General features: G+C 39.0%; 1 protein-coding gene across 1 annotated transcript in view; it reads left to right on the top strand.

The window, feature by feature from the left end:
* The first annotated feature begins 256 nt into the window (after positions 1 to 256).
* Positions 257 to 23,181, top strand: part of PSMB2 (proteasome 20S subunit beta 2) — a 33,012-nt gene continuing 10,087 nt past the window's right edge. Inside the window, exons 1-3 of the mRNA XM_007092460.3 lie at positions 257 to 451; positions 5,322 to 5,444; positions 7,813 to 7,883. Of these exons, the coding sequence (XP_007092522.1) occupies positions 361 to 451; positions 5,322 to 5,444; positions 7,813 to 7,883 (285 nt within the window). The 5' untranslated portion in view covers positions 257 to 360. The remainder of the gene's footprint in view (positions 452 to 5,321; positions 5,445 to 7,812; positions 7,884 to 23,181) is intronic.

The raw sequence follows: 23,181 nt of genomic DNA, 5'->3' as shown, positions 1-23,181 counted from the left end.
GAGGGACGCATGCCATTTCAGCCCCCACACGTGCTCCGAGCTTTACATATAGCGCATGATCTCATTCCCAAGCGAGTTTTAAACTCAGTTTATAAATAAAGAAACTGGACGTTACATAAAGCAAGCAGCTCGTACACCAGATTTGCGTGAGACCCAGGCCAAAAGCGAACGCAGTAAGACGCCCAAAGCCTCGCCCACTTTACAACCTCTCGCGACAATTGGGCGTCATCCGAACGCGCCGGAGGCCCGGGCGGTCGCGCGGTTAGTGTCACGCGAAATCTTCGCTCGGCCGTGCTGTCTCACCGGTGAGGCCGGGAAGCCGGCGAGTCCCACGCTCTGTCCTCTCGGCCTACCGCCACTATGGAGTACCTTATCGGTATCCAGGGCCCCGACTATGTCCTCGTCGCTTCCGACCAAGTGGCCGCTAGCAGCATTGTCCAGATGAAGGACGGTGAGAAGAAACAGGGGAGGCCCGGCCGGCCTGGGTTTGGGGGCAGTCGGACGGAGTTCGTAGGAGGTTGGGTGAGCACCAGGGAAGACTGGGAGGTGGAATCCCGCGTGCCCTGCTCTGCACTTGCTTAGTTTTTGGAACGAGGAGGCGGGCAGACTGGCCTAGGGCCTTGGCATTCGCTCCTCCTAAGGCTCCTAGGTCAGTGCTCTGCTCTGGCCTTCGTTAGATGTTTGCTGGGTGAGTTGCCTGTGGGAATTCAGTTTTTATGTGTTCAAGCACCTGCCGGGCACCAGGGTCCCTAGACTCCCGAATCTTTGATAAAGTTTTCCTGTTGTTGTCGCTACTAATGAGGTTAGTTTCCTGGTGGTATAAGGTGAGATCCTGGGGAGACTGAGACTATGTGTGGGACTAGAAACTTGGCATTTCCCTCCCCCTGCCTGTTTCTTCCCATTTCTCAGCCCTGATCCTCCTTTTCCGGTTTTCCAGGGCACTGGCGGCCAAGTTTTCTTTGTATTTAAGTATTAAGTAGTTAGTGGAGTTCGGGGTTTGGAGCCTTTTGACTTAATTTGCTCTGTGACCTTGTACAAGTTATTTCGCAGTGCCCAGATTTCTTCATCTGTTCAATCAGGTTAGTAATACCAACTTCACAAGCTTGTTGGGAGAATTGAGTGAAAAAGTTTGGTGCAAATGCTTAGTGCAATGACAAATAGGTAGTAGTGATAATACTAAGTACTTAAGTAATGATTTACATGAATTCATTTAAACTTTTAAGATAGACATTAGTATATCGTCATTTAACAGCTGTTTGTGCTGAGGCCTAGAGGTTAAGAAACTTGCCTAAGGCCACAAGAGGCAGAACCCGGGTTCAAACCAGTGCAGTTTGACTCAGATCTTTTGCCCACAAGTATTGTACTATACTGTCTCCCCATAGTCGGTACTTAATAATTTTTTAAAGATTTGGGTTATTGATCTGTTGAATCTAAGAGTGTCTTTTCATGACTGATCATAGACATGCTACTGTTGAAAGAGTATTATGCTTCGGCTCAGATGGCTTAATGTTTATTTGACAAATAGGTTTTGGGTACCTGTGTTGCCCATTACGGTGCTGGGTGTTGAAGGGATGTGAAGAAGAATAAGATGTGGCCTGTATCTTAAAAGAAGTTACAATTTAATAAGGGACTCAGATGTATGTACAAATAATTATAGTATAAGCTAGAAAGTTATGCTGTGTATATAAAAATGCAAACTTGTCCTGTAGTGCAGAGGACGAAGAAATTGTTTTTAGGTAGTTCAGAAGAAGAGATTCTTTCAGGTTGTGGAGATTAGGTAAAGCTTTGAAGGCAGGCTATAGTTAATCTTTGGTTTAAGGAAAGAAAAATGATTAAATCGGGAAGTATGTGCCCATCACTGCTTTTAGAGGTGACAGGCTTCTGATTGTCAGGCTGTCACCACTTGGGGAGATGGAAAAAACTCTGAGGGACTTTGCTTGAATTCTGTTCTTTTTGAAGAAGAGAGACCTAAAAGTGACTTGTTAGACATCTATGGTATGAATTGGATTATTCCTCAAGTCAGATGACTTTTGAAATCCCATGATCAGTTTATAGAAGTTTTATCTGTAAATCATGCTTTCCAAAAGAGTCAGCTTGTTTTGAGAGTAAATCTGTCCATTATTTTGAATGCTAAGACCTTTGATATACAGGTGATTTTAGCAGGAAGTATTGTCTAGGTAGAACAGTAATGAAGTCAGTACCTTTACGGGTATTCTGTATAATCCTCACAGGGGTCTAAGACATTAAGAAAATAAGAAAATAGGTACTACAAGATGATTTTGTATGATAAAAGAAGGATAGGTAGTCAATATTAGGTTAGTTTTTAATGATTTCAGGAGCGAAGCCTGAGGGTATTCAGAAAAAAGAAAGGTCACTGTGGCATGGAGGAAAGATGAGTTTGAGTTAGTTCTTGAAAAATAGTTGGAAATAATTGCACTTAATTCTAATTTTCCTATAGTCTTTTCTAGGTATAAAATGTTTTATGATAGGAGCTTTGGAATTCTATGAGGACTTTTCCTTATCTTTCATGAAGGAACTTATGTAGAGTAAGCAAGAATGCTGAAAATGAGTAACCTTTTGGGATTTATTTTCTCCAAGTATAAAGTAAGAATGATACTTCCAATCAGTTATTTGTTTTTGTTTTTGTTTTTTTGGTTTGTCACTTTGTGATGTTTTGATAGAGAGAAGATGTTTCCCAGAGATTGCTTGCTTATGGAAATGCCCCAAGTCTTCGGTTTGGTTATATGCCACATTTCATGTCTCTTGTCTCCTGGTCTGTATAGAATTACTTTTAAATTACTCAGAGCCCTTCAACCCACGCAGAGTGCTTTTTTCCCCTGAATTCATAAAGCATGTGTAATCTGAACTACATTGTCTAATACTGAGTATAATAATATTGTGCATGTACAGTTTTCCCTACCTATGAGTTAGGTAGGGGTAAGTGATAGTATAACCATTTTGTACACTTGAAAACTAGGGCCCAAGTTCAGAGTGCTGAGCCCAGATTATAACCAGGGTCTACTGGGGCACCTGGCTGGCTCAGTTGGAGGAGCATGCAACTCTTGATCTCTGGGTCACGAGTCATGAATTCACGCCCCACGTTGGGCATGGAGCCTACTTAAAATAAACAAACAAACAAATAAATAAATAAATAAATAAGTCAGTCAGTCAGTCAGTCATGAGTTCAAGCCCCATGTTGGTCATGGAGCCTACTTAAAATCAATCAATCAATCAATCAATCCAAGATTTTGGGTTCTAGTACAGTTGGCTTTTCTCAGTATTGTATACTGATATTCTTCATTTTGTTGTCTCGTTTGTTTCATGTATGTGGATCTTGTAAGTTCTTTGTCAAGGATTAGAAATTCCCTAGTGCTACATAGGCTGTTTCCTCAGGGAGCTATTAGCATCTATAACATCTCCCTTTGCTGTTCACTGGACACACGATAGATGCTTAAAAAACACTTTTGGCCTTATATTAAATTAAGTTCATTTAAAAATTGAACAGTTTACTGCCCAGAATTTTAGCATTTCTCCTAAATGTGACATTAATTCTTTGTAAACAAGCTTTTCTCTTTCCAAAATAAGAACACCTTTTTTTCTCATTGTGAAAATAATGCAAACTTATTAATGTTTTCTTATAAAAATGATGCAGGTTTAGTATAGGCATTTTATTTCATTTTTAATTTTTTTAATATTTATTTATTTTTAAGAGAGAGAGAGAGAGAGACAGAGTGCGAGCAGGGGAGGGGCAGAGAGAGACAGGGAGACCCAGAATCCGAAGCAGGCTCCAAGCTGTCAGCACAGAGCCTGAGGTGGGGCTCGAACTCACAAACTGAGAGATCATGACCTGAGCCGAAGTTGGACACTTAACCTACTGAGCCACCCAGGCGCCCCAGTATAGGCATTTTAAGAAATGGTAGCAAGCACGAAGAAAGAAATAAAAATTGTGCATACTCTTGCCACTGGCAAGAACCTAGATGCCAGTGGCATCTAATACTCTTCTGGTCCTTTTTCTTTGGAAAGGTAATATATCCATATATGTTTGTTTTTTGGTTTTATGACCAAGTTTGCAAACTAACAGTCTTTGAGTCTTCTGTAGCCTATAATAAATGAATAAAAGTGTTTGTATAGGAGTTTCAAGGCAGTTTGATACTATCTGCAGGTAGTTTGTGTGATTTTTTTTTTCAGTCTAAGAAGTCTTACGGTTCTACAACTCAAACATTTGTAAAATAACTTGACTGTAGCATTTTGTTCATTAAATCTTATTAAGGTATTTTGGCATTTCAGAAGCTTTCAAATAGCTTTCAAACCTGACTCCCAGGGAAGATTATTCAGCACTATTTGAAAAATGGAAAGTGAAAGTGAGAGTGGGATAGGGACATTTGGGCCTTTTCTGAAGCTACATGCTGAACATGGGGTTTTCTTCCTCAGGCACTAATTGCTATATGAGTATTTGTTTATCTGTGTACTCTGAATGGATGTGGTTCAACTAGATAAGATTAGACTTTTGGGATTTTTGAGGTTATTTTTAAATAGCTTAGTGTTAAAATATTCATTAGTATTTTTGCTCTGGCAGTCATTTTAATTTTCTCTTTGCTTTGGAAATGGTGTTGATTTACTTTTTAAGGTGATTTATATTCTCAGTTGATTTTTTTTGTTCTTTCTCAAGAGGGCTCCTTAATTTTCATTTTGGCACTGGTTCTTCATCTGTGCTTTTGTGTGTGTATAAACAAAATAACTAACATTTGTATTTGTAGAGACATTGCAGGGCTTTGTAATCATGAACCTAAAGATAATGGCCATTGGCTTGGTTCCTTCAATTTCTTTGAAGGTTCTGTTTTTTTGCATTTCAGATGCCTTTAAATGTATTTAACTGTATTTTCAATGGTCGGCCTTCAAATATATTCTCCAACTGAGATTGACCTTAATAAAATACACCAATGGGTTTAACATGGAGAGTGAAAGAGAGTAATTAATATAGTTGCCCATTAAAGTCTTTTAAAAACAGGGCTGCCTGGGTGGCTCAGTCGGTTGCATGTCTGCTCTTGATTTTGGCTCATGATCTTGCAGTTCATGGTCCCGTGTCTGGCTCTGCTTGGGATTCTTTTTCTCCCTCTCTCTGCCCCTCCCTGCTCACACGTACTTTTTCTCTCTATCAAAATAAATAAATCAACTTTAAAAAATGTTTAAAGTCTTCTAAAAACAGTGATTAGCAAAATTATTCAGTATAGTGATTGATAAACTATATTTATGGCTTCCTGTGTGATAGCAGTAAATTTCTGATGAGGTAATTTTTAACACTATTTTTTTTCTTTGAGCAGATCATGACAAGATGTTTAAGATGAGTGAAAAAATCTTACTTCTGTGTGTTGGAGAGGCTGGAGACACTGTACAGTTTGCAGAATATATTCAGAAAAATGTGCAACTTTATAAGATGAGAAATGGTGGGTAATGCTTGGAATGTAACTTTGGTTGATTTGTCTTTAAATCTGAACTAAAAACGAATACTCTCCACTGGCAATTCTACATATGAGCAGACCAATGTGGCCATATTTTTATTTGAATCTTCCTACTTTTAAAACCTTAACTAGACTCTCCTTCTGATCCTGAAGATTTTCTGTAAAAATCCTGGAGCAGAAAAGAGAACCATTATAACACTGATACTCGAGGGCCACCTTGGAGATGAACATGGTAGTATCAGTCTTTTTAAGTGTTAGGTATTTCAGAGGATGTTATTTGAGCTAAGGTATGGCTGAACCTCAAAGCTAAAAGACCTCAGTTGAACTTGGTTTTACTATTCTTTTTTTTAATGTGGCAAGTTACTTATCCTTTCTGGGCCTTTATTTTCCTCATCTCTAAAATGAGATGATGATAATAATAATAATAATATTAATTAGTAATATGTAAAATGCTTGTGAACTTAAAGCTCTGTGTAATTGTGGGAGATTTACTATCAAAAAGAGTTCTGCCTTGCCTTTCTGGTAGATTCGTGTCTAGGAAGATAATTAGGATTTTTGTGAGTTTCCTCTGGGGCTAATGAGCTCTAATCCTTGTTAGAGGATTCCTCAGTAGGATTTCCTCATTAGGCAAAGCATTATTATGAAATAATACTGCCACTAGCCCTATTATCCAGGAAAGTTCATAGTGTCACTAGCAGGAAAGACCTTCAGTTACTTTACAGTTTAATACACTTAGACACAGCACTGGTATAATATGGAGCTGTGAAAGAACTTAATTTGAATATCATTGTATAAAATGGCTGCATATGACCCAATTATGTAGTTTTTTAGGTAGTAAATTTAGCATCATACCTTCAGTTCCATGAATATTTTTGAGGGCCTCCTCTGTCTTAAGCACTCTGGCTAGTACCACAGAGAATTCAAAGATGAAAAAGGAACCTGAAGCACATGGCACTTAGGTTTAGGCAAGTTAAGAGTATTTCAAGAATTTTTTTTTTTTCTAGTGGCTCTACTTTCTGCCTACATGGCAGGTGAGGGAAGCCAATAATGTCTCTCAAGTACGGTAGCTTCAGCAATATTTCATGATTGGAGGGGGAGGAAGAGTAAACCAGTTGAGAGAGTTGCTTGTTACATGGGTTTTGGAGTTGAAAGTCAGTGCAGAAAACAAAAGTCGTGTATGGTTAAAATTGCCTTTAAAATCTTAAATTACCTGTCAGGTGTAGTTTTGTGTATATAACCCTGCACAGTAATTCTTAATGCATATTAAAGTTTGAGAACTGAGATAAAATAAGGGAAAGGAAGAAAAATCTATGTATAAATAGGAATCAGACCTTTCTGCCTTTAAAATAACTGTAAAATCCTTAGTGGTGTTTAGGGGATTAGGTGGAGAATTGCAAAGTATTCCTGCTTGTTCAGAGTTGCTCCCCTTATAATTTAATAGGTACTGATAGGCTTGTTGTGAGCATGAAATTCAATAACATATGAAAGCACGTAGCATAGACTTTGAAACATAATTGCTGTTCAATAAATATTTGTTAGAATTTTAATCTAAATCTTAACTGCTGTAACACTGGTGTTTGAATTGTTGTAGGGAATAATTTAACCACATGCTGTCTGTCTTTCCAAACTGGCATTTCCTGCATGGGGCTGCTCAGTTTTGGGTCATTCTTGGGTTTTGGCACTAGTCCCTTTTTACTGGGGGGTTAAGTTCCAAAGTGAGTGCAGTATTAAACACATACCTGATGGCATTTCTCTGGGCTGTAGTTTTGTTGTCATTACGACTTTCTTTTTAGAGGTTTTATGCTTGAGATACTCTGTTTTTTAAAAATGTTGTAGATAGTGATGGAAACGTGTTTTTCTGTGGCCTGTACTTTTGAAAATCATTTAATAAAGTTACTTATTTTTTTTAAAAGAAAATCTTATGAAATATGACTGAGGTAGTCCTAACTTCCAGCCTCTCTTTTCCCAATATCCTTTTTAAATAAACTTTAAAAATCAGCATCTTGAGACCTCGTTCTTTTCTTTCCTAATACTTGTGTATTTGTACCTCTTTCTATAGAGGAAACCACAGTCTATTGATGAATGATCAGCTTAAGCAAGGCTGTGCATTTGATCTCACCATAGAATAGTTGCCTTGGTTCTGTGTTGTGGCCAGGAATCACTGTCAGTACTAACCAGCTATTTCACAACTGTTGTGTGGGGAAACGGACAAAAAGTAGGATTATACTCTTCGTTCTGTGTACTTTATGTACTCTGGGTGTACAGAGGGTGGAAGGATGTAAGAACAGGAGTAGTGAGATGATTTCGGGTGCTGTTATTTCTTCTGCTTATGACTGTTTATCTCTTGGACCAGGTTATGAATTGTCTCCCACAGCAGCAGCTAATTTCACACGCCGAAACCTGGCTGACTGTCTTCGGAGTCGGGTAAGCAGTATAGCAAGTAGCCTTACATGAGAGCAGAAAAATCTTCTGTGCTTCTTCTATATTCCTATTATATAGTAGTAATTTTGCCCTTTTTTGGACCTCCTGAGCCCTTCTCATTATTGGTACTTATTCACTCTTCAGGCTGTTTGGATTTGTTTTCTTTTTCTGCATATTCGCTAATTAAAGCCTGAGGGGAAAATACATTCACAGAGAATTTGGATGGGTCACACCAACATGAAGGCCTGAGATAGATAGCCTTTAAAAGTTTTCGTCAGTGTTTTCATAGCAAACCATGATTCTTAATTCCTACAGCTAAAAGTTCTTACATGGTAGTGGAGGTAAGATCTTGAAAATAACAATGCACATTTCACCTTGAGATTATCTGTCTTTCTGTGATTATTCTTGCCATAGCACACAGAATTATTCATCTTCACTTACTTTGGCCTTGTTGCTATCTTAGAGCTATTTTGGTTCTAGCAACAGCATGTTAAAAGATGGCAACATTAAGTTAAGGATTGAATGTATTAAAGATTGTGTAGGATGTGCCAAGAAAGTTCATGTGATTGCTAAAGGTGTGTATTATTCCCTTCCCACGGGGACTAAGTAAATGGAGACTTATCATGTGACCTTACCCCCTGTGCCTGTGTACTCATCTATGACATCGAGATAACTTCCTAACCCCACAGGAGTGCTAGGAAAATGAATGCTTGTAAATCATAATATTTAACATTCATATGACTTTTGCCTAAAGCATTTTGCTTAATAATTTAATCTACTCACTATTCCACTGAGATACATAGTAGTTAATTCTCTGTCACTGATACAGAATGAATGGCATAAAGTGGCAAAGGGACTAGTTACAGGTCACCCAGCAGGTCAGCAGAGCTACGCTAATGGTGCCATAATTACTTGACTGTTCTGCCTTACACCAGCTCGTTGGTTTTTTGGTAGTGTTTCTAGAACATCAGCACTATTCATGTTTTTATTATGGTTTTAGTTTCATCGGCACTTGCTTAAGCTGAGTTATGACAGGAGTCTAAACAATACAGGTGTTATTTTTTTTTTTTTAAGTTACTTATTACAGGTCTTTAAAGGAGTTTATTTTCTAGTGCCTAATAACCCTGGATTGAGAACTTCTTAATAAATAGAGCCTCTTTTTCTCAGTGTTACCTTTGGCCTAGGGGCTTGTGCAATATAAGGATTGTGAGATTTGAAGAGAAGCTAGAGATACGATGGTGGGAAGGAGACAAATTTACCTACATTGTTTTGATTGGGGTAAAAGGTCATTGGCCTTTTCTTGCTCACTGCTCTGTGAGAGAGGAAAATGGGTCAGATACGAGCTTTCCCGCCACTCAGAAATTCCTGTGGTATTTGGTAATACCACAGCATACTGTGGCTTGCTGTGTGAAATATTCCTGTGACTTGTCAGGCAGAACTGGGATAAGAATTCCAGCTTTGGGCACAATAAATACTTTGTCATAAGTATAGCAGACATTAAGTAAATTAAGCTCCTTTTAGAACTGAGATAAGAGTGGCAATGTGCTTCATGCAAATGCATTGGATCTGGTTAATCTCCTAGCAGACACATTTGATGTCTTAACAAATAAATATCCCTTGTAGACAGTGATATAGGGCTCTAGTAAGTATTGACAGACTGCCTGTGGTTCTGAGTCCAGTCTCTGCTCGCCACCCTTCTATCAAGTTAGATTGTTCCAAAATACAAGTTTATGTTTTAGTCATTTTATTCTGGGGAGAAAGATGATATTTTTTTTAGTCTTCCTAATAAGTGCAAAGTCACTAGATTTAGTACATGTGTACACTCACACATGAGACTTATTTTGGGTCAGCCAGTTACCATGTGTATAACTTTGTGTCTGTAGCTCAGATTGTTTGATTTCTAAGTTGCTCCGTGTGTGTGTGTGTGTGTGTGTGTGTGTGTGTGTGTGTGTGTCTGGGGGTGGTATTTGGTTGGGAGGACATTTATTTATTGCAGAGTACATAATGAATTTTAAATTAACTTGTTCTTCAAGATGCAGGCAGGTTTAGCATTGTGGTTAAGCACCATCTCTGGAATTAGACTACTTCAGTTTAAATCTGTGCTCACTGTCTTACTACTAGCTGTGTCTTTGGACAGATTCTAAGCTTAATTTCTCTGTTTACAGATAATAGCACCTTCTTCACAGAATTATTATAAAGATTAAATGAAGTAATCATGCAAAGCTGTTAGCACAGTGTGTGGCGCATATGACTAATAAATCACTTGTTTCTATGCTGCTATTGCTGCTTGGTTGAAGAAGCAATTTAATAGGTATAAGTTTCTTATGAGATTCTTTGTTGTGTTTTTTTAGTTGAACTGATTTGCTGGTAAAGAGGAGGATATAAAAAATTATTGATTGATAGGAAAAATAGCAATAAACCAACATTGATCATTTAGTATGTGCAGGGCTTTGGTCTAGATCAACACAGTCCAGTTTGGTAGCCACTAGTCATATATGGCAATTACAATTATAAATAATTAAATAAAATTTAAAATTTAGTTCCTAGGTGAGAGTTTCTTGGACTTTGAATGAGAAATAAACTTTTGTTTCTATAAAAATAATTTGGTTCCTCAGTCACAGTCGCCACTTTTCAAGTGCTCAATAGCCACATGTGGCTAGTGGCTACCATATTGGACATTGCCAATATAGAACATGTGTGTCATCATAGGAGGTTCTCTTGGACAGCGCTATTCTAGATATATACGTGACCTTATTTAATGCTTACTATGACACCATAAAGATGAATGTTATCCCCATTTTACTTACAAGGCTATTAAGACTGGTTAATAAAGAGTTTAAAGAGTCTGTTATGTGTCCAGGTATACCAAAGACACATATATAGCCTGTAAAAGGCTGAGGTAAGATTCTAACTCCAAATACCATGCTCTTTCATACTGTCTCCCTTATTAGTTACTGCACTAACATATAAGTATGTTTGTGCATTTGGGGAAGCATAAAATTTCCAGTTCTATTAAATGTGTCAAGATCTCTGTATAGGATTATATAGATAACGTATAAATATGTGCCCATTGTAGGTGTTCAGTAAGTATTTGCTGAATAAATGTCATCCAGTTGATCCACAGATACCACTGAAAATGTTATTATACATTTATATACTGGAAGGGAATTGCATTAAAATATTTTTCATGAGGAGCGCCTGGGTAGTTCAGATGATTAAGTGTCTGACTCTTGATTTCAGCTCAGGTCATGATCTCATACTTTGAGATCAAGCCCCATGTCAGGCTTTGTGCTGACCATGCAAATGCTGCTTAGGATTTTCTCTCCTTCTCTTTCTGCCCTTCCCCCTTCTCTCTCTCTCTCTCTCTCTCTAAAAAATAAATAATAAACTTTAAAAAATATTTTTATTGAATGGATATCACTTCACCATGTAAGAATTAAAGATGAGGTTAGCAGGAAAAGATGGGAAAAAAAACCACACTGATGGGGAGAGGGGAATCTAGAGGATTCATTCTAGCTTTTTATTTAAATACATGTGTACATTTAAGTTGCTCTCCTCCATATACACCAGGGAGCAGGAAAAAGGCTTATGAGGCTTTTTGCTATGGGTTTGACTCCCCACTTTCAAATACTTAAGAGGCTTCTTTGAGCATAGGTTTTGGAATCACAGAGTTCTGATGTGTTCTCTGGTGTGTACTAGTTTGTGTAATCTTGACTAAGTCCCTTATGTTTGCTGAGTCTCACTTTCATCTGTTTAGAAGGAAGGAACAATCAAATGTGGCAGATTACAAGAACTGAGACTTCGCCATTAGTTTAATAAAATATATTTTGAATGAGTGAATGATATCTTCTGGAAAATAGTATTTAATAACTGACGTCTTCATTAAGAAAATGCTATTTGGAGGGGTACCTGGGTAGTTCGGTTGGTTAAGCGTCCGACTTCAGCTCAGGTCATGATCTCACGGTGTGTGAGTTCGAGCCCCGCATTGGGCTCTGTGCTGATAGCTCAGAGCCTGGAGTCTGCTTCAGATTCTGTGTTTCCCTCTTTCTCTCTATAACACTCTGTGTGTGTGTGTGTGTGTGTGTGTGTGTGTGTGTCTCTCTCTCAAAAATAACATAAACATTAAAAAATAAAAGAAAATGCTATTTGGATTTTAATAGGATTATTTTGAAAATTTTGTAATGACTTTTAGGCATAGTTTGCACAATGCTTATTTAAATTCTCCTTATGATTTGATTAATGGGCTATAGAAGGGAGAGTAATAAGTAATGGGGCTATTTCTTGCTTGAAATGGCACATTTGGTGTAGCCTATTTGAATGCCCTAAAATTATTTGTTATTATCCACCCTGATCTCCATTTTACATATGGGGAAGCCTAGGTATGAACCAGCCAAATCTGATATCCTTGGGGAATGTGGAGTTTCATGGCAAGGTTTAGAGTAGAATGCTGCCCTTCATGGTATGTAGTCTTCAGGGCTTTACTACTGCTACTCACTGGCCAAAGTGTTTTCATAGAACCTTTCTGCCAAGTACTTGGTGAGCTTTTGGTAATTTATTTTTTTATAGGACTATACACCTAAAAAAATGGAAATAATGAGTTGGGAAAATATCAGCCAGCCTGGTGTAGTGGTTTTCAAACTATTTCATGAAGTTGCCTTAGAAAAGTCACAAAGAAGAGCAGTATAGTGAAATGTTAGCTGTGTTTCATATAGGTCAACGTAACTTTTATCTATTTTATATATTGGGATTCCATGTACAATTTTATTTGAAAACAAACAAAAAGGTTTCACTGTCCCCTTCCCACCAAAGTTTGAAAACCAGTGGTATAACTGAAAGAGCCCTGCCTCAGGAGGTTTAGCACTAGCTCTCTTGTGAGCTAGTTAAAGTACCTTTGGAGAAAGAGGGAATTTGGATAATTTTGTATGGTTTCTTCTAGCCCCCAAATAGTGTAATTTAAAGATCTAATGTCAAGACCATAAGCAGACTTGAATTTATTTTTTCAGGGAAAGGTAAAGAGTATGTAGGAAAGAATTTCAGATATTAGTCATTTCTAAAAGTGACCGTGACTTGTCCCAGTACTTGGCCTCAATTTGAGTGTGTTTAGTCTGCTTTATAGTAGGCACGTATGGTGTGGTCTTGTCCTAGAAGAATCCTGTTGCTTTGAGCCTCTGTCTGACCACTAGAGTTATTGTCATCTTGCCTTTGGTGGCTGGCACAAAGATGTCATGTGTTTATTGGTATCAGTGAGGTCATGTGACCTGGAGAGCAGATGGCCTTGGTGAAACCTTGACTTTACAGGTCTTGTCCTGTAACACAACCAACCATTTGCTGCATATGATTAAAATGTCACTAACAAGGGTAATTTCGCATGCTTTTTGGCGAATGTGGTTAGCAGGATGTGACATGACACAGCACTACCTTCTTCCTCCAAGTGCCATCTCCCTGGAGGCCTTGCCTCCTCTGCTCACCCCCGTCTCACCATGCCCAGGCTTGCCTTCCAGCTCACCTGCTCCAGATGGGCGGCACAGTGGGAGGACACTGGCAAAGGCAGATGTGTTTATTTTCCGGAGACAAAATGTTTTACTGCTGCAGATGGCAGTGCCTTCAAGCAAATGGCAGCCTTTGACACCACTGCCACACAGCCTGGGCATCTTGACAGACAGAGCTGGCTTACTTTTGGTGAGGGGGAAACTGAAAAAAAAAAATCAAGATGTTCATCATGAAACTCATGGAATTTCGGTGCAAGCAGCAGTTCTTTTAGACCTGGAGAACAGTTCTTTCCCACCAGACCTCAGTCAGCTAGGCAGTTAACTGGATTTTCAAGATGAGCTGAGCCAAGAGTTATAGGTCTGTTAGTTATTTTGTTTCCTAGGCTGAGTAGGACATACAGAAAAACTGAAAACATATGGCTACATTTAGATGGATATTCAGTGGTACTGCAAAACACATGTGCATCCCAGCTCACATCTCACAGGAGTCTCTTAGGATTGGGCGTGGCTCATGTCTGCCCCATCTGAGATGCCACTGTTCTATTTTTAGTGGTCATATTGATTATCTAAAGGCCCAGGGACAGATACTTGAAGTTGAGATGCCTTAATTAATATGACATATATTTTGTGCATATAGTGTTTTTCTACCAAGAAGAATAAGAGTTCTGACAGCTGCACTTTGAAGCAGTTTGCTTATAGTCATTAGGGCTTGACTAAAGTCCATGAGGAAGACAAAGACTTGGATGTTGAATCATTAAACTTACTCATCTTCTAAGAAAAAATGGCTTAAGAATATCCTTTTTCGAAAATTACTGGCTTTATCAGGAATCCTTCCCACCCCTCCTACCCCCTTTTTTAATATGTGCTGTTTTTCCCAGCCCTAGTGCTGATAGAGTTAGGAGTTTGCAGGTGTAAAGTCCTCCCCTCTCCCCCCTTCCCATCTCTCTCCAGGGGGTTGTATGTGAGAAGGTGTTGCTTTCTCACTCAGAGAGCATATATGTGCTACCCTGTTGGATGCCTGCTGTGAGCAGAGAGAACCCCTGTTCTGGTTGAATGGAATGAGCTTATTGGGTGGCTGGGATTGTGCAACCCCATAATGCCAATTTTTCACTTAGAGCATCTTTCCTACCCACAATGGGGTTGATGGTAACTGGTCTAAATTCATACTGTTTTGAAACTTACGTCCTGAAAAGTATGTGGTTTCCTATTAAGGTTTGGTGTAAGCCAGGAGCAGCAAAGTACTGTGTCTGCTTAGTAAAAACGTGCTTTTACTTTGAAAATGTTTACCATTAGAAGTGCGGGTTTACCCTGCCTTTTAGGATTGTTTTAAACCAGTGCCCTGACCTGTGTGAGCATTCCCTCACACTCACAGATACAAATACACATACACCCTGACATCTTGATGCCTCTTTTATTCCCCCCCCGCCCACAGCCCCTAATGTCTTTATTCTAACTTATTTTTTTAATTTTAATTCCAGTATAGTTAACATACAGTGTTATATTAGTTTCAAGTGTACAATATAGTGATTCAACTTGATGCCTCTTTTTTGCCCTGGGCCACGATCATTCAGGGATATTAATTCAGGGGCTGATCCCAAAAACTCTGTGAGGTTTTCCTGTACTCTCCCCAATAACAGTCATCTAAAATGAAGGAGAGTGGGAAGGAAGTCTTTGAAGGGAGGAGTTGACTGTTCTGTTTCTCGACCTGGGAGCTAGTTACACATGTATTCATTTTATTCATTAAGCTGTATGTGTATATTTTGTGTACCTTTATATGTATATGTTATTTTACCAAAAAAAGCTTAAGGAAATAAGAAGGGTAAAAGGGCAAGAAAGTATAACACATTTTTTTAAAAGTTGAAGAGAGTAAGTTCAGATTTATCATTGCTTTTGAGTGGGGACAGCAGAGTAAATAGGATTAATTAGATTGAAAAGAAGAAAGGAAGGGAGAGGAAATAATCTCTGAATCTTTATAAAGTAACTTGCCAAAACTCTACGCTGCCTTTTTGATGCCTCCTAAAGTGTGCATTCTGTAGCTGAGAAGTTCCATAAGTGCTGATAGTCATTCAGCACATCTGCAGCCTGCATTGTCCTTGGGGCCAGGGAAACGGACGCAAAGCTCGGTGTGTGCCTTTAGATGGAGAACTTGCACTGCAGGGTGACAAGTGCCACAGTCGCCATACAGATAGATAGGTGCTCTGGGAACAGAACCTAACCCGAGCCTGAAAGGACTGGCTGTCATTAAAGGCAAAGGTGAAGCCAAAAGGAAAACCAGAAGCACAAACCAAAAGACAAGTGTGAGAGAATGTGTTAAGTCAGACAGGGGTTTTCTAATGATTTTTAGACTCTGAGCCTCCTACTCCTAATTTTTTACTTGTTTTAACTAGTGGAATACTATATACAAATTAGGGCTCTATTGATTGAAAAGATATATAAATAAATACCTTTATATAGTTTTTACTACATATGTACATATATTATAAAATCTGTAATCTAAATAGTTTGTTAAATATGGCTGAGGTTTTTAGGGGAATGGTAAAAGATTGAAACCAGAGAGTCCCTGTTATGAAGATTTTGATGAAAAAGCTTTATGCTAAAAGCACTGGGGCTCTCTGGAAGCTTGTTGGCTAAGAGAGGGTTAGCACAAACAGATGAGATTTGGTTAAACCATTGGCTCCTGTTTGCGGAAAGAAGAGAGAAGCAGGGAGACCAGTGAGGATCTTCCATGTCAGTTGAAGAGATAAGAGTAACTTATGTTGAACCTAGGCTGTTCTAATAGAAGGGCTCTGAAACACCGTTTTCCCCAGGATTTCCTTAGTGTTCTGTATCTGGTTGCTGTGGACATCCAGAAACATACACAGTCATATATAGTCCTAAATAGTCTTTTCCAATGGATTGGTTTATTAACTCAGGAAGGTGAATCAGCTATGATGTTCAGCATTCATAGATATTCATGGGCATGCTTAGCATGTCCACCTTAATATTTGCCTAGTAGTATACAAAGCCTGGCTTCTGCACTTAAATTTTTGAGAACTGATTTAAAGGTATATGGAATCTTCAGTTTTCCCTGGGAACTGCCAGCTCATGAAAAACAGTTCAAGTGGCCTTGTTGCAGATGTGGTGGCGTTGGTTTTCCCATTGCACAATCAGCAATTTTATTTTGATGTTATTTGGGAGAAAGCAGTATTTTTGATTAGCAAGTAAAATTAATGTAGAAAACAAATACTGTGTTAACTAGTTGGTATAATAAGGCATCTGTGCCATGCTGCATTTCAACTCATTAAATTTCTAAACTTCTAATTACGGTAAGATTACAACTTTAATAGGAGAATGGTTCAAACTTGGGGTTAATAATGGCTTTAGGGAAGTAAAATGTACAGAAATATTGGAATTATTGAAGGGGAACTTTAAAATTTAGTTTTGCTAAAAATTGAAATATGCACAATATTTAACTTTTTTTGCTCCTAGAATTCAGATTCAGTTGACATTTATTGAGCACCTGCTACTTACTAGGCTTTTTTAAAACAATGTTCATTTATTTATTTTGAGAGAGTGTACATGTGCATGGGTAGGGGAAGGGGCAGAGAGAGAGGGAAAGAGAGAATCCTAAGTAGGCTCCGCACTGACAGCATGCAGCCCAACACGTTGCTGGATCTCACAAACCGTGCGATCATGTCCTGAGCCAACATCAAGAGTCACGCTTAACCGACTGAGCTGTCCAGGTGCCCCACTAGGTCTTCTTTCAGGAACTTTAACACAGATGAGCACTTTTCATTCCTAACATCTGTTGGGTGAACAGTACTATCCCCATATTCAGATGGGGCACTTGGAGCTCCAGGGCCAAAGGACTGTCTCGGGTCTTCATTGCTTGGGATCTAAATTGAGTTTTTTATATCTGCTCTATCATCTTTCCCCTTATTGAGAGCCTTCTTAACTCCTCGTTCTCCCATACCTTCTATTCCACTAGTTATTCCTGTCGTTTCTCCCTTCTAAATATATTTCATGTTGCATACCTCCCTCTCCGTCCCTACTGCTTCTGCAGTGTCCTGTGACATGAAAAAGGCTTGGAGCAGCAGAGGAACAGGAGTGGTTTTCACTGGCTCCTCTTTGGTTTACAGGCTAAAGTTTGTATTCTTTAGGAAGCCAGTGACAGTATCATTCCAGTTCCTCTGCTTCCTGCTGAAATGACCTAATTCATTAGGTATACATGTCCCATATTCACCAGTACCCAAATATTCCACATTCCTCCATGTTTCTTTACCTTCACATATGCTGTTTCCTCAATCTGGAATCCTCCTACTCATCTATCTTGTGAGCTCCTTCCAGACCTAGGCTTCCATCTTCATCACCTGGCATAAAGCTTCTCGCACAGTAAATGCTGAGTAACTTTGGAGTTAAAGTAGGGACACCTGGGTGACTCAGTCCGTTAAGTGTCTGACTGTCGATTTTGGCTCAGGCCACGATCTCGCAGTGTATGGGTTTGAGCGCCACATCAGGCTTGGGGCTCACAGTGCAGAGCCTGCTTGGGATTCTCTCTCTGTCCCTCCCTCAAAAATAAATAAATGAAACTTTAAAAATAAATAAATAAAGTCACATGTCAAATGCAAAAGTGAAGTTGGTTGGGGTATCTGCCCATTTCATAACTATCCTATGTGTCTAGTCTAGTTCTTGCAGGATTTGGTTGAAGCCTTTTATAAATTGTGTACATTTATACTTCAGGTATAATCACCGTTGTTATTAGAGAGATTCATGGGTTTCCTTGAGAAGGACTGTATTGGAGAGGATTAAAACCAGAGTACATATGTCCTATATTGTTTAGGTACTAGGGATAGATATTCTTCTCCAACCCTATCCATAGAGTCACAATCTTCTAGAGCTAGAAAAGTTACATAGGTTGTGAAGACTATTGGAAGTTGTTGAAATCTCAGAGGTTTTTTCTGAAGTGTTCAATATAGCAAACATTGCAATTCCAATATAGGTACAAAGTCGTCGTTCTTCTCCTTCTTCTTCTTCTTCTTCTTCTTCTTCTTCTTCTTCTTCTTCTTCTTCTTCTTCTTCTTTTTAAAATTTTAATGTTTGTTTTATTTTTGAGAGACAGAGTGGGGGAGGGGCAGAGAGAGAGAAGGAGACAGAATCCAAAGCAGGCTCCAGGCTCTGAGCTGTCAGCACAGAGCCCGACGCAGGGCTCAAACCCATGAACCGAGAGATCATGACCTGAGCCGAAGTCGGATGCTCAATGAACTGGGCCACCCAGGTTCCCCTACCAAGTCCTTCTTTAATTAAAATGGCAAAAGTGACATTGAAATTTTAAAATTATACCATCAAACCATGCAAAGCAGGTAGCTAGTGAATTCTGTTGATTATTGGAAATAAACTTCTGATTCAGTGTTCAGAGTACCAATATAAGAAAATAATAAACTGATCCATTTTGTTTATTAATGAATTTGCAAAATTGGGCATTGGCAAAGCAGTTATGATATTGGTATGTGTTTGTCAGATAAACAGATACCAATACCATAACTGCTATTTATTGAGTACTTACCGCATGTTTTATATATTTGTAGATGGTTTAGAGGAGTCATATGGTCTGACATTGAATTTGCCCTTTTAAAACTTAAAGTACTATAGGTTATGTAAGATGTGATACATGAAACAGAGAACAATAGATACTGGTATGCAAAATAGTATAATCTGAAATATTTGAGTGTGAAACTGACATTTACATATTGAATTATATTTTCACACTAATTTCCATTTTGTGGAGGCAGCATGGTTTCCTAGAAAAACACACAATGGAATCAGAAGTCTAAATTCTGGTCCTGACACTAATTAGCCATGTGACTTAGGGGCACATCACTGTCCCTTCTTTGAACTTGAGTCCCCACATTTGTGAAAGGGATGTTAGACAAGCTAGTTGAACTTTTCTTCTAAGTCTATAAACTGTACTCTCAGTGCCAAAGATGGGATTTTAGGGAGCTTTGACAATCAACTGGGCTAAAAGAAATAGCATGCACTGTCCCTTCAAAGCCCAGTCTCTGTTTAGTGTATTTAGAAGTCTATTTATTAAAACACTGTCATCACTAAACAGACTCCTTTGTCCCATTGGTGGTTCTGTATCTCCTTCCAGATTAATCCAGGAATGGAAGTATGCTTCACACACTGCTTAAAGTTCCAAGGTACAGCACAACGCAAAAGAAACCCCACCTCCAAAGTACCTCACTCCTATCGACATGGTCCTATTCAATTAGAGGTGGCAAAGGCTGGCCTGGCTCCAAAGGAAGACTGTCAATTCCTCTCTTTTTCTGTGTCCACGCTCGGCAGGATGCTTCCTCACGCCCACCTCTCTCCCCCTTGCTGTGACTTTGGTTTCCGCCAGATGTCACACCGCTGCTTGTCACCGCCCAGACTCTTCGTCGCTGATTTTGTTGTTTCAGTGTATTTATCACAACTGTTCTCTTCAGCTGTAAAATTTATGGAATTTCACACTCTTCGTAATCACTACAGTGTTTCTTTTTCATGAGAGAGAGAATATACAAGGAGTTGTATGCACAAGAGTTGGAGGGAGGGAAATATTCCACCTAACTTGAGGAAAGTTTGCCTGTGTGTACCATGCACACCCCCCACTCCCAAATGCACAAAGTAAAACAGCTCAGTTCTCCAGGGCTCAGGTACTTAGGAAGTCCATTTCAATCTCAGGGAGAAGTGTATAAGAGGTGTGGTTATTGGCTAATTTCCTTGCTTAAATTTTATCCCTTTTGACTATAAAAAAAAAAAAGAGGGATGATTTGATTGGCTCTTTGTGGGACGTCTTGATCTTATTGTTATCTGGTCAGATCTGTTAATGCGGTCAGATCATAAAAGTGACAGTGGTGGTGGTGGTGATGATAATAACTAATCTGTATTACTATTATTAACAGGTATTTGCATTAAGCACTTTACATTTATTTATTTAAACCTTCTATAACCCTGTAATGATGGATGCTGTTATTATCCCTGTTGTATAGATGAAGAAATTTCAAAATGACTGAAAGCTTTCCACTTTATTTTTAAAGTTTATTTATTTATTTTGAGAGAGAGAGTGAGTGAGCATGAACAGGGGAGCAGCAGAGAGAGTGAGAGAGAATCCCAAGCAGGCCCCACGCTGCCAGCACAGAGCCTGACTTGAGGCTCTATCCCACAAACCATGATCATGACCTGGGCCGAAGTCTAGAGTCAGACGCTCAATGGACTGAGCCACCCAGACACTCCTAAAGCTCTCCATTTTTTTTTTTTTTTTCTCCACTTTAAAATAAACTTATAGGGGCGCCTGGGTGGCTCAGTCGGTTGAGTGTCTGACTTCAGCTCAGGTCATGATCTCACAGTCCGTGAATTTGAGCCCCGCATCAGGCTCTGTGCTGACAGCTCAGAGCCTGGAGCCTGCTTTGGATTCTGTGTCTCCCTTTCTCTCTGCTCCTCCCCTGCTCATGCTCTGTGTCTCTCTGTCTCAAAAATAAATAAAAACATTAAAAAAAATTTTTTAAATAAACTTATATCTGGGCATCTGGGTGGCTCAGTCAGTTAAGTGTCTGACTTGGGCTCAGGTCATGATCTCGTGGTTCATGGGTTCAAGCCCTGCATCAGGCTCTGTGCTGACAGTGTGGAGCCTGGAGCCTGCTTAGGATTCTGTGTCTTTCTTGTTCTCTGCCCCTCCCCTGCTCATGTTCTCTCTCTCTCTCTGTCTCTCTCTCAGAAGTAAATAAACATTAAAAAATAAAATAATAAAATAAAATAAGCTTGTATCACGTATTTTTAAGGGAAGAAAAGATACCACATTTGTGTGGTGGTGTTTTTTTTCCCACTTGTAAAAAGAGGCAAAATTTTGGTGGTACCTTTTTTTAGTTTAAAAAAATTTTTTTTATTAACATTTATTTATTTTTGAGAGAGAGAGACAGAGTGTGAGCTGGGGAGGGGTAGAGACAGAGGGAGACAGAATCAGAAGCAGGCTCCAGGCTCTGAGCTGTCAGCACAGAGCCAGATGTGGGTCTCGAACCCACGAACCATGAGATCATGACCCAAGCCGAAGTCTGATGCTTAACAGACTGAGCCACCCAGGCGCCCCAGTGGTACCTTTTTTTAGAAGCTAAAATTCATTTTGAGCTCCCAGGATGGTTCACTTAAAATTTTTTCTTTGTCTATCAATTAAATACAACTTTAAAACTAAAGTATTTTGGTGTTTGTACTGTAAACCGTTGATGGTGATCCTCAAGGCTATTATTGTGCAGGGAGTGTCTCATCTAAATGTTTGGATCATTTATTGGTCATCTGGATGTTTAGGTTCAAAATGTTTATAATATTCAATCCTATCCTTTGTTGTGAAGGATGCCAGTTCCTTGGGGACCTCATAACTTTGTTTTATTACCTAGATTTGCTATCTAAATAATTAGAATAGTGGAGACAACCAAAGACTAGATTATATCATGCACAGAACAAGGATTACTTTGTAAAGGATAGAGGTTTCCTGGCAAATCTGTCATGATTGATTAGTGTTCCCATTTCCCTGGAATAATTGACAGATTCTCACATGTAATGCTGCTCATAGGATAGAAGGGAACTGATGAAAAAGTAGCTAGAAAGTGAGACTTGGCACTCAAGTGGACATATCTGTAGTGGCAGAAACAGCACGAAAGTACTTAATAAATTATTAAATGGTACTTACTCTTCAAGAGTGGATGTAGGGTTTGTTTTTGTTTTTGTTTTTTCAGGCTTCCAGAAAATCTATATATGTCTATGTCTCCAGGCCTGTGTCAGTCTCAAGATAGGTGAGGGTAGGTTGAATGCGAAGTGGATATGCTTGAAGTGAAGATGCTTATGAATGTCTTTGAGAGTGAATACAATCATTATCACCTTCTGACTTGGGGCTTCTGAAAGAGTCTGGGAAGGGGAGAGGAGGAAACTCATTTACCGCATTTCTGTGTGTCAGCCAGTGTGCTAGGCACTTTTTATTAACATCCTTCCATGTCCCTTTATGAAGACATATATGAGGAATTGTATTTCAGTGCTAGGAGTAGGTGGGCTTCTCCTGAGTACTTGCAGTGTCTATTTCATAGGCACTGTGAACTTCATAGATGATCGTGTGTCTCTAGTAGTAATTTTATTTATTTATTTAAATTTTTTTTTAACGTTTTATTTATTTTTGAGACAGGGAGAGACAGAGCATGAATAGGAGAGGGTCAGAGAGAGGGAGACACAGAATCTGAAACAGGCTTCAGGCTCTGAGCTGTCAGCACAGAGCCTGATGCGGGGCTTGAACTCACGAACCGTGAGATCATGACCTGAGCCGAAGTTGGCTGCTCAACCGACTGAGCCACTCAGGCGCCCCTCTAGTAGTAATTTTAGTATTTATCGAGGCTTTACTGTGTTTTAGGCACTCTGCTTATTGTTCATATGCATTGTCTCTTTGAATCTTCACTGTATCCCTTTTGTGTAGGTATTAGCCCGTGTTTTCAATAACACTAAAATTCAGAGAAGTTAAGTGACTAACTTTTCTAAAGCCACACATTGATAAGACAGGTTTTGAACTCAGGTCTAACTGTACAGTTTACCAAAGCTATTTCTTTCTTTTAAGTTTTTATTTAAATTCTGATTAGTTAACATATATGACAAAATTAGTTTCTACAAATTTTTGTACAATATACAAACATATGACAAAATTAATTCTACAAAATTAGTAGAATTTAGTGATTCGTCACTTACATATAACACCCAGTGCTCATCCCAGCAAGTACCCTCCTTAATACCCATCACCCATTTAGCCCATCCCCCACCTACTCCCT

This window comes from Panthera tigris, chromosome C1 (assembly GCF_018350195.1).
Source record: "Panthera tigris isolate Pti1 chromosome C1, P.tigris_Pti1_mat1.1, whole genome shotgun sequence".
Classification (NCBI taxonomy): domain Eukaryota; kingdom Metazoa; phylum Chordata; class Mammalia; order Carnivora; family Felidae; genus Panthera; species Panthera tigris.
Note: the sequence above shows the minus strand (reverse complement) of the source record. Positions and strands in the feature narration are given on the sequence as shown.